This window comes from Eurypyga helias, unplaced genomic scaffold (genome assembly GCF_000690775.1).
Source record: "Eurypyga helias isolate BGI_N326 unplaced genomic scaffold, ASM69077v1 scaffold12280, whole genome shotgun sequence".
In the NCBI taxonomy this organism is placed as follows: domain Eukaryota; kingdom Metazoa; phylum Chordata; class Aves; order Eurypygiformes; family Eurypygidae; genus Eurypyga; species Eurypyga helias.
Genome location: NW_010227691.1, coordinates 60492 through 73003, shown reverse-complemented (window position 1 = coordinate 73003; position 12512 = coordinate 60492). Strand labels below are relative to the sequence as shown.

General features: G+C 35.2%; 1 protein-coding gene across 1 annotated transcript in view; it reads right to left on the bottom strand.

The window, feature by feature from the left end:
- Positions 1-474: 474 nt before the first annotated feature.
- The window catches only part of DCN (decorin), a 39061-nt gene continuing 27023 nt past the window's right edge, over positions 475-12512 (bottom strand). The window contains exons 4-8 of the mRNA XM_010157157.1: positions 8657-8870; positions 8358-8471; positions 7127-7220; positions 3097-3235; positions 475-1992 (exon numbers count right to left, since the gene is read on the bottom strand). Coding sequence (XP_010155459.1) covers positions 1798-1992; positions 3097-3235; positions 7127-7220; positions 8358-8471; positions 8657-8870 — 756 coding nt within the window. The 3' untranslated portion in view covers positions 475-1797. The remainder of the gene's footprint in view (positions 1993-3096; positions 3236-7126; positions 7221-8357; positions 8472-8656; positions 8871-12512) is intronic.

The following is a 12512-nucleotide window of genomic DNA, read 5'->3' as shown; positions in this document are numbered from 1 at the left end:
TCAAGAACCAAAAGGAAAAAATCTAACTGATGATTTTCTGAAGGGTTTTCAGTCTAGTGACAGGATATCATGGACTGTTAGTTTTATTTTAAAATAAGACTCAGAAAATGTGAAACCGGGAAGAAAAAACAGATGCAAATGGGGGAAATCATTGGCTACTATATGAAGAAGATAGCTAACAAGAGTGCAAACATGCTTTTTCTGTGTAATAGCTTTAGTGATTCATAATAATTTCCAATTATTTACTACCTGAATACATGGTGGCTATAAAGAAAATATATTCATTTCCAAAAGAAATTCCTATGAGCATTAGGCATGAAAAATTTTCTTGAGGCAAAAGAATTTCATAAAACTTGCTCTTATTTTAACTACCACCATGAAAAATATGTTCATTTTTCAAGACTTAATAATAACTAAAGTTCTGACACACCATATTATGCTATCAAAACGGAAAATAAAGACAAACACTGTGGAGTTTGCCTGTATTACATTATTCTTTAATATAAATGACATATAAGTTTTACAAATTAGAGAGATTGACCTTGGAGTATTAAGAGGCTGCAGAAGACTCTTTTAAGGTGACATTTTTATTGAATATATGTTTAGCTTTCTAGATTGACAGTAGAAATGTGCAGCCTACCTTTGATGTGCTTGCTACCCACTGGTATGGGTTGAAGAATCCCAATTTGCAGAGGGCTTCAAATCACTCTAAGAAGATACTTCTGTGAATGATGTCCCAGCAACGTCCAACTAGGCCTTGCAGTTATTTCACTTCATATTTTGCTATACTTAACGATTTTGCTTATAATCTAAATTCCACAAATTCATCATATGGTGAGCCTGCATATCTCTATTTGACAATTGAAAATATTGTTTAAAAAGTAAAAACAGTAAAGGTTGCTGACAAATTTACAATGTAGAACAAGTGAACAATGAACTGCTATTATTTTTGGTTTAGATATATACACGGATTGATACCAACGACTAAACCCTAATACAATACTCTGCAAGGCAGTCTCACTGGAGTAATTAAAAATGTTCTTGTGACTAAGGTGAGAGATTTGGTCTAGAGAAATTTAGTCATTGAGCTCCAGACATAGGATACAGGTTTTGTACTGCAGACTACTCATTATTTTCTTCAATAGGATTATGTTATGCTAATCCTGAATAGCATTGCTCTAGAAGAATGGCAAACTTTAAAGAACTATGTGTACAATATGAATTTATTTTATCTTTCCCCAAATAATGACATTAGCAACAACTTTATTTGCCTCTGCTAAATAGATACATTCAGAATTAGCTTAGTGTTATAATGGATATTTTTAAACCTCCAGGGCTTGAAATAAATTTAAAGGAGGTAACTCTCACCATCTCAAGACTTAAGATGGTTTGAGAGTCTTTTTTCCCTCTACTATTTTTTGGTGTGTGTGTGTGGCTATAAAAATAACCTCAATCACTATCTTTTTTTATATCATAGATTGACAAATATTTACTCCGAATCTCATATACAGTGGAATCTGAAAGCCTGTAGCATTCAGCAAACTGAAAAATACCACAGAAAGCATGCTGTAAAAGAAGGCTGAAATAAGTCAGTTTAAAGCACAGTTGGCAATTTTTTTGATGGTATGCTTCATCTTGTACATCTGTAATGATTCTTTTATTCTACATCATTGGATCATCTTCACTTTAAAGTGAAGTTTCTGGTATTTAGCATTAATTGTTAGCAACAATTTTTTGAACAGGCCTATTACAACAGGTACTTTAGCTGAAACACAACCGAACCCCATCTTTAGACATCTATTTGTAATTTCCAATCTGTACTGCTGAGCGTTCATGGATACACCGGAAAGCAGAGGGCTGGATTTCCCAGTACTGCACGGGGTTGCTGAAGAGACTCACACCGGAATAGCTAGCTTTTTTGGTGTTGTAGCCAAGAGGGCAAAAGTCGTTGATACCAACTGAAGCAATTTTGTTGTTATGAAGATAGACCACCTGAAAAATACAGAAGTACAGAAGTGAGAAATAGAGCTACTGTGACAAATAAGATATATGATTTGATGTCAAATACTTGATATGTATCATACAATGTTATACAGATTAACAGTATATCCTTTTTCCAAAGACATGCTTGATCCTGCTTACTTTTTGAAATACCTAGAGTATACCCAATTAGAAACAAATTATACAGAAAGAGCAGGAACTGTGAAAGGCAATGGAATAACATTACTATAATTTGATCATATATAATTTGATCATACTATAACCAAAACAGGAGTCAAAGATGTGGAATTATGAATACAGTGCTGTGGTTCAGAAGCATGTACTATACATAAAGAATGTATTTTGTTTCAGTCGGTTTCTCTCCTGCTCTAATATTTTCAGTCTCATGAGTGCAACTGTACAGGACTCAGAGAAAAAGTAATCTAATGATTTAAAATAGCTGATGAATATTAATCTGCTCCAGAGTCACTTTTTCTGATGAATTTTCCCAAACTACATACAAGTGGTGATTTACATTTGGGAGTCTTCATTCTTTGGGAGCTTTCTCTCCCATAAAATCTTAATCCAAGTGAAGGCAGATTTTAATTGGTTCCAAGAGGCCATATTTCTAGCTATCCAGCCACACAGACCTAAAAAATACTGCTAATGTGAAATGCATATTGTCTCTTCACCCTTCTAAAGGCACAGCTTTGTGAGATACCAAGAAGAAGGTTCTTGGGAAAGGGTGCAAAGTGGCACTGAGTAGAATGAAAAAAAATTAAATAGAAGAAATGTTCTTTGGAAGCATCTTTTGGGTAAAGAGGAAATCAAAGTACACAAATAACCTCATACATCTTGCATCGTCTCAGATACTCAGAGATAATGAATGCACACTTCCAGATCTATGCACTTCCATAGCTATATCCACACAAAAATCAGAATAAGAGTCTTCCTGTTGTATGCAACTTTTCCATGCCTATTCAACAGTTTATGAAACTTGCATTGTTACCTTTTGCACAAACTCCGTATATGTTTCTGTCCAAGACTGAATAACTACACAATTGCCATTTGGAACCTTTCAACTATTACTCTCAGAGGCAGTATGATAAACATTACCTGGATATATTTGTGTTCACCCAGCCCACCAGGTACTCTGACAAGTTCATTGTTGTTCAAATGGAGCTCTCTCAGATGAGGTACATTGTTAAGAGAGCCATTTTCAACTGAAGAAATACTGTTGAAGCTGAGGCCCAATCTGAAAAAAACAAAAAAAAGCAAAACCAAAACAAAACAAACACAAACAAACAAAAAACCAAACACAAACAAACAAAAACAAACCAAAGAAGATGTTAAACTTGCCCACATAACCATCTTTCTTGGGTTGATTACTTCTTTACACTACTGTTGTAGAACTGACGAGGCTAATTTTCTGAATTATGTGCAAGGTACAGTCACCACGGATAACTAGTTTAGATAAATGAATTTAAATAACTTTGACGTCTGATGTGAACTATCATAATTATCATGATATCATTCAACTTGTGCCCATGTTACTGTATACTTCCATGAGCTATATGACTAATCACACTGTAAATACATACTGTGTACCTCCATCAACACCAGTCTAAAAGCTGAGTAAGAGTTTATTGTATGACTTCAGGAGCATTGGCTGTAACTTGCTTTGTCAAACTACATAACCCAGAGTGACCAGAACTGTTAAGTTTAAATCTTCCCCACATCATTCTAAGATACTCATGTAGTTAAGAGCCATGATACAGACTGAAAACAGAAGCTGAGTCATGCTTAATGATCTGTTCAGCAGACACAGAAATGAGTTGTATACGTTTCTCCTAGGTTCCAGTTCAGAGCTTTCATTACAAAATCATCCTTCCTGCTTTATATATCCACATTCTGGGTTTACTAGCCCAATTTATATCCAACTTGGAAAATCTGGTCCTGTCTGTGCATTTCTGTGTTAACCCTGTTTTGGTTTGCAATTACTGATCTACATAATTTTTTCAAGAGACTCTTATAGGTTACAATGCTCTGTGTTGCAGTAAGGAATTCAGTGGTAATTATGCAGGAGTTGTCATCAGTAGTGTTGTCTTTTGAGAAAAATTATTTTTATAAAGGAAGAATTTTAATTTAAAATTTATTAGAACAGAAGTCTTTTAGCATAGCGTACATCAAGATTTAGGAAAGCTTGGGGAAATCTGTCTAAATATATGCTCACTACATATGCAAGTCTACAAGCAGGTTTGTCACACCTAGGGAGACCAGCATGAAAAAAGCGGTTCTGACTTTCATACTGGTTTGTTGAATCACAAGTAACCCCTTTAAAAAAAAGGGATGTACAAGATCCAACCCTGCATTAGCTCATGCATGGAAAGCCTTTTAGGGAAAAAGTGAAAATGGAGGAGTCTGTAGAAAAGTGCATCTAACTCCCACAAACATCGAAATTATATGTAATTACATCTTATCTAAATGTTTTACAAACAAACTCTCAGTCACTCTGGTCTATGTTTACAAATGAAGTAAGTCAATATTAGTGTGTAAAATACAGGTTGATCAAGAGTGTTGTGAAAGAATAAGGTCTTTATCTGTCATCTTTTTCCCACAGGAGAAAAAAAAAAGTGAGGAATTTGAAAAATCACTCTTGCTTAACACATTGACATATTACTTACTTTTATATTAGTGAACACTTTATATTAGTGAACAGGTAACATTATTCCAGTGTTTTAGCTGATCTAAATTATGTTCTAAATCATTGCACAGCATCATCAAAAACACATCTAAAAATTGAAGAAATTCTCAAATATTTTTTCACCTTCCTTTGTCTCCAACATCCTTCCTGGCCCATTTCCATATTTTTTTAAACAATATTCATGCTGCTGAAAATCATTGTTGTTCTGGGCTTGATGCAATTTCACTGCATTCAACTAGATCTTTCCACTAAACTTTAATAGAATATAGACATTAGTGACATGAGTTGTGTAATGTGTATACCCTCCTGTGGACCTCCAGCCTGCATGTAATCAGCAGAGTCTTTGTTTGGTTTAAATTCATGAGATTTTTTTTTTTTTTTTCCAATGCAGCACTACATGAAGACTTTTGAAATACTTAAGAGTAATTTTACAAGGAAAACAAAAAACCAAAAAGGGTAAATATTGGCTGTCTGCTGGAACTCAAGAATACAAAAGAGAATGAGCAGTGGATCTACACCAAGCTCTTGCATGGAATACTTTACTGTTCAAAATACCTTAACAGAGCCAGAAAAACTACCTGGTTTTCAGTCTAACTGTGCTCTGGGGTAGCTATTAGACTGTTGAGCATGAGTTAACATGATTCAGGAGGAAAGTGGTCTGGCCCCATAATTATGTTCCTGAAGACTTGTGTAAATAAAAGCTGTTTTTTGATAGCTTGTTTCTGTGGCATAAGGAGGTCCATGCTGCCCCTTAGATTTATCCCATATGTTGTCCTGGAGCTCTCCCATACTCCCCTCCTTTCTTCATCTGCCTGCTCTGTTATGCCCAGTGCACTACTTTTTTGCCAATCTGTATTCTGCCTCACTTTTCAACTTTGCAAAAGAGGATTTCTGATTAGGCTTAGGTTGCCTGCTTAAGCACAGGCCAGAGAGCAATTTAAAATTTGGTGTCTCTTCTGAGCAGCTCCACATTTCCACACCACGATCAACAGAGTATCTTGCTTCTCCATACAGTACAACCCCAATAGAAGCAGCCCAATATTAGATATTTTTAGTAGTCCATCAGCACTTGCTGCATAAAACTTTATGTCTTAAGGACTTCCACTGCTATTGTCCATGTGATGTTGCCTGTAGTGTTTTCCAAGTGTGAGTGTGAAAAAGCAGAAAAACTCTGTCATCTGCAGGACACACTCCACACCTCCATCTTCCAGTAAAGTAAATTACCCTCCACCTGAGTAGTTATGATCTTGGTTTGGTTTTGGAAGTTTTCTTTATCATTTCTCTGGAGGATGTTACTAAGCCTCTATCATAAACAATAACTCCGTCATATTCCCCTCATCTATAATTACGGGTTGTTTTTTTTTTCATTAAAATTTAGGAACAGACTTTTTTTGAGCAGGGATTAATCTGTGACCAAATATGGACATCAGACATGAGCTGAAATGTCTTACTTTACAAGATCTAGAAAGCTGTTCTAAGCTTTCTAGAAACTGCCAGATTGAAAATGCATGTTAAGTTACTGTGTACTTCATTGCACTGAATTGCTGTTCAAGCTATTATAAACAGTGGCACTTAGTTCCTGTTGCTCAGTAACCTTTGCTTTCTGTTTTCTGTCTTCATTATGGCAAGCAGAATGATTAAAAAGAAGACCCAGGAATTAGATCAAGGAACCTGATTAAGTCTTTTACACCAATTACACTTCTATTTTCATACAAAAGTTTTAAAGTATGATACTATTCAAGTACCTTGTAGTAAAGGCCCATTTTACTATTTTAGCATGTTATCAAATGTGAACTAATTCACAAATAATTCCATATATAGCAGTCTGAAACTGCTCTTTGGAAATTCTCCTTACATTATTCTACAGTTAGAGAAACTTGTTCAACAACATATTCACAGATTAGCATGGTACAATCACTCTGAAAAAATTAAAATTTTCATTTATATTTTATAATTGCATTTTTCTGTCATATTCCTGTACGAATTGCAGACTTGTGCTTCTTAAGAAACAATGGAAACACTGTTGCAAGCAGTTTTTGTTCCCATGTGCTTTTTTTCCTCAGTTTCCAGTGAAAATTGCATGAGCAATGAGGTGTCCCAGGAAAACTGCATTAACTGAAGATGGAAAAACAATGAAAGAAGCATGACATAATTAAAAAATCTAATTGCTCTCTTTATCTTCTTTTTTTTTTTTTAATCAAAGAAATAATTGTCCTGGGCATACGTCACTCATAACTGAAAACAGCTGGAAAGTATTGTTAGGAAGAAAAAAGTGCTTTGTTCTCTTAAGTAATACACAAGTCCACAGAAGCTTTTCCTGATAAGTTATGTACTTTAATGATTATAACTCTCATGAATCCCAGAATGATGTTTTCTAATTGTGTGTGTGCTGGCTACAATTTCTACTAATATTTTATGTGAAAAGAAGAAATCGATTCTTACTTTGCCAAGTTGGTGAGTCCAGAAAGACCTTCAGCATCAATTTTGCTGATTTTGTTGCCATCAAGGTGAAGTTCAGTAAGGGATGGGGGAAGGCCTGAAAAAGACAAGACCATCAAATTACTTTTGATAAAACTGGATTATTATTTTTTTGAAGGACTTGTGTTATACTGAAGCTCTTTTACAGTAACAAAAACATTTTTATTACATATAGCCAAGAACAATTCACTAAATGAAAGAAGGAACTTTCACAATCAGGGAAAATGAAAACCGCTACTAAAAATATTCTGGCATGAAATAAGATGAAGCTCCTAAAATCATCATAGAGTAATTATTTCTTTAAAAATAGTTGAATTAAATTATTCTCAGATATGAATTCTAGACTTCATGATTATCTAAATAGGACATACCTAATAATGTAAGAGGGTCTTCATTTTAGCCAAACTATCTACATACGTAAATCTACAAATAATTGGCATCCAGATATTTAACAAATGACAGACACAGAAAATGAGATTAACAAGATGAGGTAAAATAATTTTAATGATATTTTAGGTAGGGAACATAGTAGTTTACAAATTCTGTTTATCAGGAAAAATTTGGAACCAAATATTTTAACTGTCAAAGGAATGTCCAAAACAGGAAATGTGAGAAGAAAGAAATAACAGCTACTATTAACCTTCAAAAAGTTTTTAGCTATTTCAAAATAATCATCTGGTTGAATTATGAATAAATTGAATATGATTTCCTCTGGATTGGAACCATTCTGTTTTGGTTTGTTCTAATAGGTTACATTGAAGCAAATATTTCTGTTTTGTATAGGAATAGTATTATTGACTTCAAACTCACAGACTTGCGGAGGGATGATTTTATGCTTGTAGAAGTCCAGTTAATTCTACATGAGTTTATCTCTGTGTAATGTTGATCAGGCTCACCAACCAGGGTTGGAAGGTGAAAACATTCTTCCACTTTATATTTCAGATATGAGACAAGAAAAGCAAAATAACACAAAATGTCTTACTTCTGACAGCGCACTTCTTGTGGAGTTTCTCATAATAGAAAACCAAAATTTTCCAAAGAAATAAAAGTCAATTGATCAAAAAATGAAGTAGTCAAGTAATGGATATTCTACAGGCTGACTCAAAAGGCTTCCATATTCATTTTTTTCCCAGATGACTAGAAGTCACTAAATTATATCTGTGTAAATCTCTGAAATATTAATTGAATTTCTTACCTTTTGGGATGCTAGTAATGTTGGTGTCAGCAATACGGATGTAGGAGAGCCTTTTCATCCCCTGAAAAGCTCCATTTTCAATGCCTGAACTCTTGATTGGATTGGTGCCCAGTTCTGCCAACAAAACATGGTCATGAGTTGTGCTGCATGTAGGTACCTATAGCCTTCAGGTCAAAGCTAAATTGGAGATACAATTTCCTGGAGCATTTCTTGGATTTCTACATAAAATCACTGACAACTAAAAGCAACATCTTGAAAAAATACTGAGTTGATTTTGTTATAATTACTCATGCTCGTACCTAAGACAATCACTTGATTGAGTCCATTAAAGACAGCTTTTCTCAACTTAGAGATGTCATTTTCATGAGCCCGTATCTCCTGAAGAGACTTTGGCATGTTTTCTGGGAGTTCCTTCAGGTGGTTCTTGGACAGGTAAAGTCTTTCCAGTTTCTTCAGAGGAGCAAAAGCCAATGGGCTTATTTTGCTGATTTTGTTGTTAACAAGGATCAATGCCTGTGGAGTAACAATGGAGATCACAGGTGATCATTAGGGAAATTACTTTAGGAATGAAACATTTTTAAATGATCAATCTTTTCTAGTGTCTTTTGATGGCCAGTCTGGTGAGCTGAAGAAAATGTAATGAAGTACTAAACGACATAGATTACAAACTTCTGAAACGGTGAAAGACAAACAAAAAGTGCATAACCAATACGAGTGTTATTTCATTGCTAAGGTATATGTAGCTTCTGCTGATATCCATACTTTATACCCAAGAATAAGTACAACCCTTCCATCTGAAAGCTGTGAAGAATAATATATTCAGATATAACTAACATTTTTGGGTTTATTTGGGGGTCTAATTTCCTTTTTTTTTTTTTTTAATTCTGAGGATACTTTTATACCTTACCCATCATCACAGAATCATGTTCACCATTTTTTCCTGAAAAGTAAATTTTATGACTCAATACAGCGAAAGCATGGGCTGGCTTAATAAAAATATGCATATCATCACTTCTTTCCTGTTAGTCTTATAGACTAGACTTCTTAGCTCTCTCTCTGATAATAACAACATTTTTTGTAGAGATCTGAGCTATTTTTTTGGTAAACATAACTTGGTATGGAAGAGGAGCAATTTGAAGCATAATACTCTAAGTCCTGTAGTTAGGGATTGTGGACCATATTCATTCTGCCTACTATATAAGTGTTCTCACAAAACTGTGATATCGAGACTCAGGGTATCTAATCAAGTTAGCTCTCTGTACAGTCAGGGGAGAAAGGACTCGGTGGAAGCTTTGTTACTTGTAATAAACAGTGTCTGAATGCCTCTGACATTTTACATTACTGCTAACTCCCTTATTGATTAACCAACCATGACATAGAAGGGAGAAGACCAATTACTGTCAGAACAGCTAATGGAAAGACTTTCAGATATGATACATATCCGAATGAATTTTATTCCATCTGTTTGCTACCTCCTTGTCAGATTTACAGTGCTGCATGTTTGTGCAGTGAATTAGGTAGAATGGGCTGTATAAATATAGATATCTATTTATATTTATTACTAGAGAATAGCTATAGAGCATCTTTGTTCACTAACTCCATTATACTATTTTCAGAAACAAAAGACAATTGCTGATAAACCACAAATTTTTACACTGCATATACTATAGTTAACATTCAGTACATTTTAATACACTTCTAATATTTTCAAAATAACACCGTAGTCTGTTTCTTGGAGGAAAATTGTGTGTCCAACTCCTTCCATGATCAGTTAAGTATCAAAACAGTGCCAAGAAGTGTATCAGCATCTGTGACAGCACCTCTCTATCAGGAAAAAGAAGTGAGAAGTTAGTTTAAAATCGTATTTGATGTGTGTTTTTCCCCAGTGGACTCCTCTTGCAGATCATCCTCAGGAAAGCAAGCAGTGTGTTCTGTACATGGTTTCACACATAAAGCCGAGCATATCTGGTTTTAATTTTGTATCCTAGCTAGCAATAACATATTTGCAAGGGGAGGTAGAAAAGGTCACTCACAGTTCAGGAGAGTATTTCCCTAACAATAAGCCTCTCCCAAAATAAATATATTGGTCAGTAGAAGCCATGAACCCAACTCTCTTTTACTTGAGCCTGAGCTGTAAGAACTGTGTGGTTTCCTGAGTCACCATTGCCAGAACAGTGATAGAGATGTAGTTTCTGCCCATAGTGCAATACAGCTACCTGCACAATATAAGGATATGGGAAAAAATCCATTTATTTTGAGAGATACAGCTTGAATTATGCAGCTGAGTCTCTTTCATTGTTTTTATCATCATAACTGAATAACTGAATGTGGTACTGCAAATTACTTTTCTTCTGGTTTTCCTTAATTTTATTATGGATTTCTTTCCATAAATCTCTAAGTCAAGATTCAATGAGTTTAGACTCATCAGCACTTGAAATTTTTATCCTGCATCCTGCTTTGCACTGCTTGGTCATTTATTTCAGCTGAAAGTCTGCCTTATCTATTTTTCTTTTTTATTTGATTTGTTTTAGCTTTGTTGTCTTATAGATAAAAAATGTTTGGGCTATGATTATCACAGTTGCTGATCTGATGTGAAATATTGCTTGCTGGAAATAGATAAGTACACATTCAGCCAGGCACTGCAATGTAAATATTCTCTGAGTAGTCTGAGTTGTTACAGCCCTTCAGAGAAAAAACTGATAGACCTCAACAAAATCAGAAATTATCTAGGTGTCTAGGATTAATCTGCTCTGCTTTGCCAATGCTTTCTCCAGAATATGATCATGTTATCTTGGGGAAACACGCAGAAAAGTTGTTTTATTCAAACATTCAGAAAGTCTCTCACTTAGAAATGATGGTATCTATCAAAGTTATGTTCAAAAATACTGATTTCACAGTGGGAACATATGTATGGTTGTATAAGATGGGAAAGTATCACCAGTCTGTAGTTTTCAATTTTTTTGTAGCAGAACATCATTTCCCCCTTGCACCTGGCTCTGCAAGAGGCTGCTCCTGGTATTCTAAACCTGCATTATTTTTCCACACTGTTGTGCAGCTGTAAAGAAAAAGTAAACCCACACATCAAAATTTGTGAGAAGTTTTACCGTCTCCCAGAGCAACAGCAAATGATGAGGATAACACACCAGCATAGCACCTGGCAAGCCATGCCCTTGGGTTCCTTTCTCACTTCACAATAACTCTATTATATGTAAGACTTAAAGAACTAAGTTACTGCCTTGGAGCAATGCTGTTTACTTTCCTCAGAATGTGCCCCGTATGGTTTGCAAGTAACAAAAGTTAAAAAAACCTCACAAAATAAAATAAAATGAGAAACGGGGGAATTTAGCGGTCAGTGAAAACAGGAACTAGAGGAGAAAAACCTAGGGAAAACATCTGCAGGCAGTGCTATTGAGGGAGGGATGTTAGGCAAAACCATGCCGCATGGAATAGCTAACCTGAATAAAGCCCAGATGGCATGATGGGGCAGTATATTCACCCTCTTAAAGGACATTGAAAAATTTTGTACAGGGCAAGAAGTACACGGAGGGAAAAATAAGGGTCAGCCTGAAAGTGCTGCAAGTGCTGGAACCTTTGGCCACAGACAGCACTTGCAATGTTGCTAAAATGAAATCAGTTGGCAGAAATCTGACAGCCTAGAACATAGATACAGGAATTGATAATTTTTTTCAAAAATCTATCTTCTTTCATGCTTCCCCTTTTAGTGGAGGGAAAAAGGTATTTTGCTGAAATTAAATGTACTCCCTTCTCTCCCTCCCAAAAGAGTTGAAGCATATCACCAATTCACAACACAAAAGGCTGAACACAAGAATACATAGCTTTCAGCATCACCTAGTATGGGTGCCAAGGTATGTAGCCATAGGTAAGAAAGAATGCAGGAAAGAAAGAGAAAATACAGATGCACAAATAGATCAAGTATTAAAGACATCACTTAGCCAAGCTTAGAGGGTTCAGTGCCATTTCCTATGAATAAGAGAAAAATCATTTTCCAACCTCATTTTCCTGAGACAAAGACTTTTTCCCTTGTCATATACGTCATGTAAACACTGCACTGTAAACATCAACTCTGTTATAGTACCTCACTGTGGTAATACCTTTGGACCACCTTATCATGACCAGCAGTTTAATCAGTGTTCA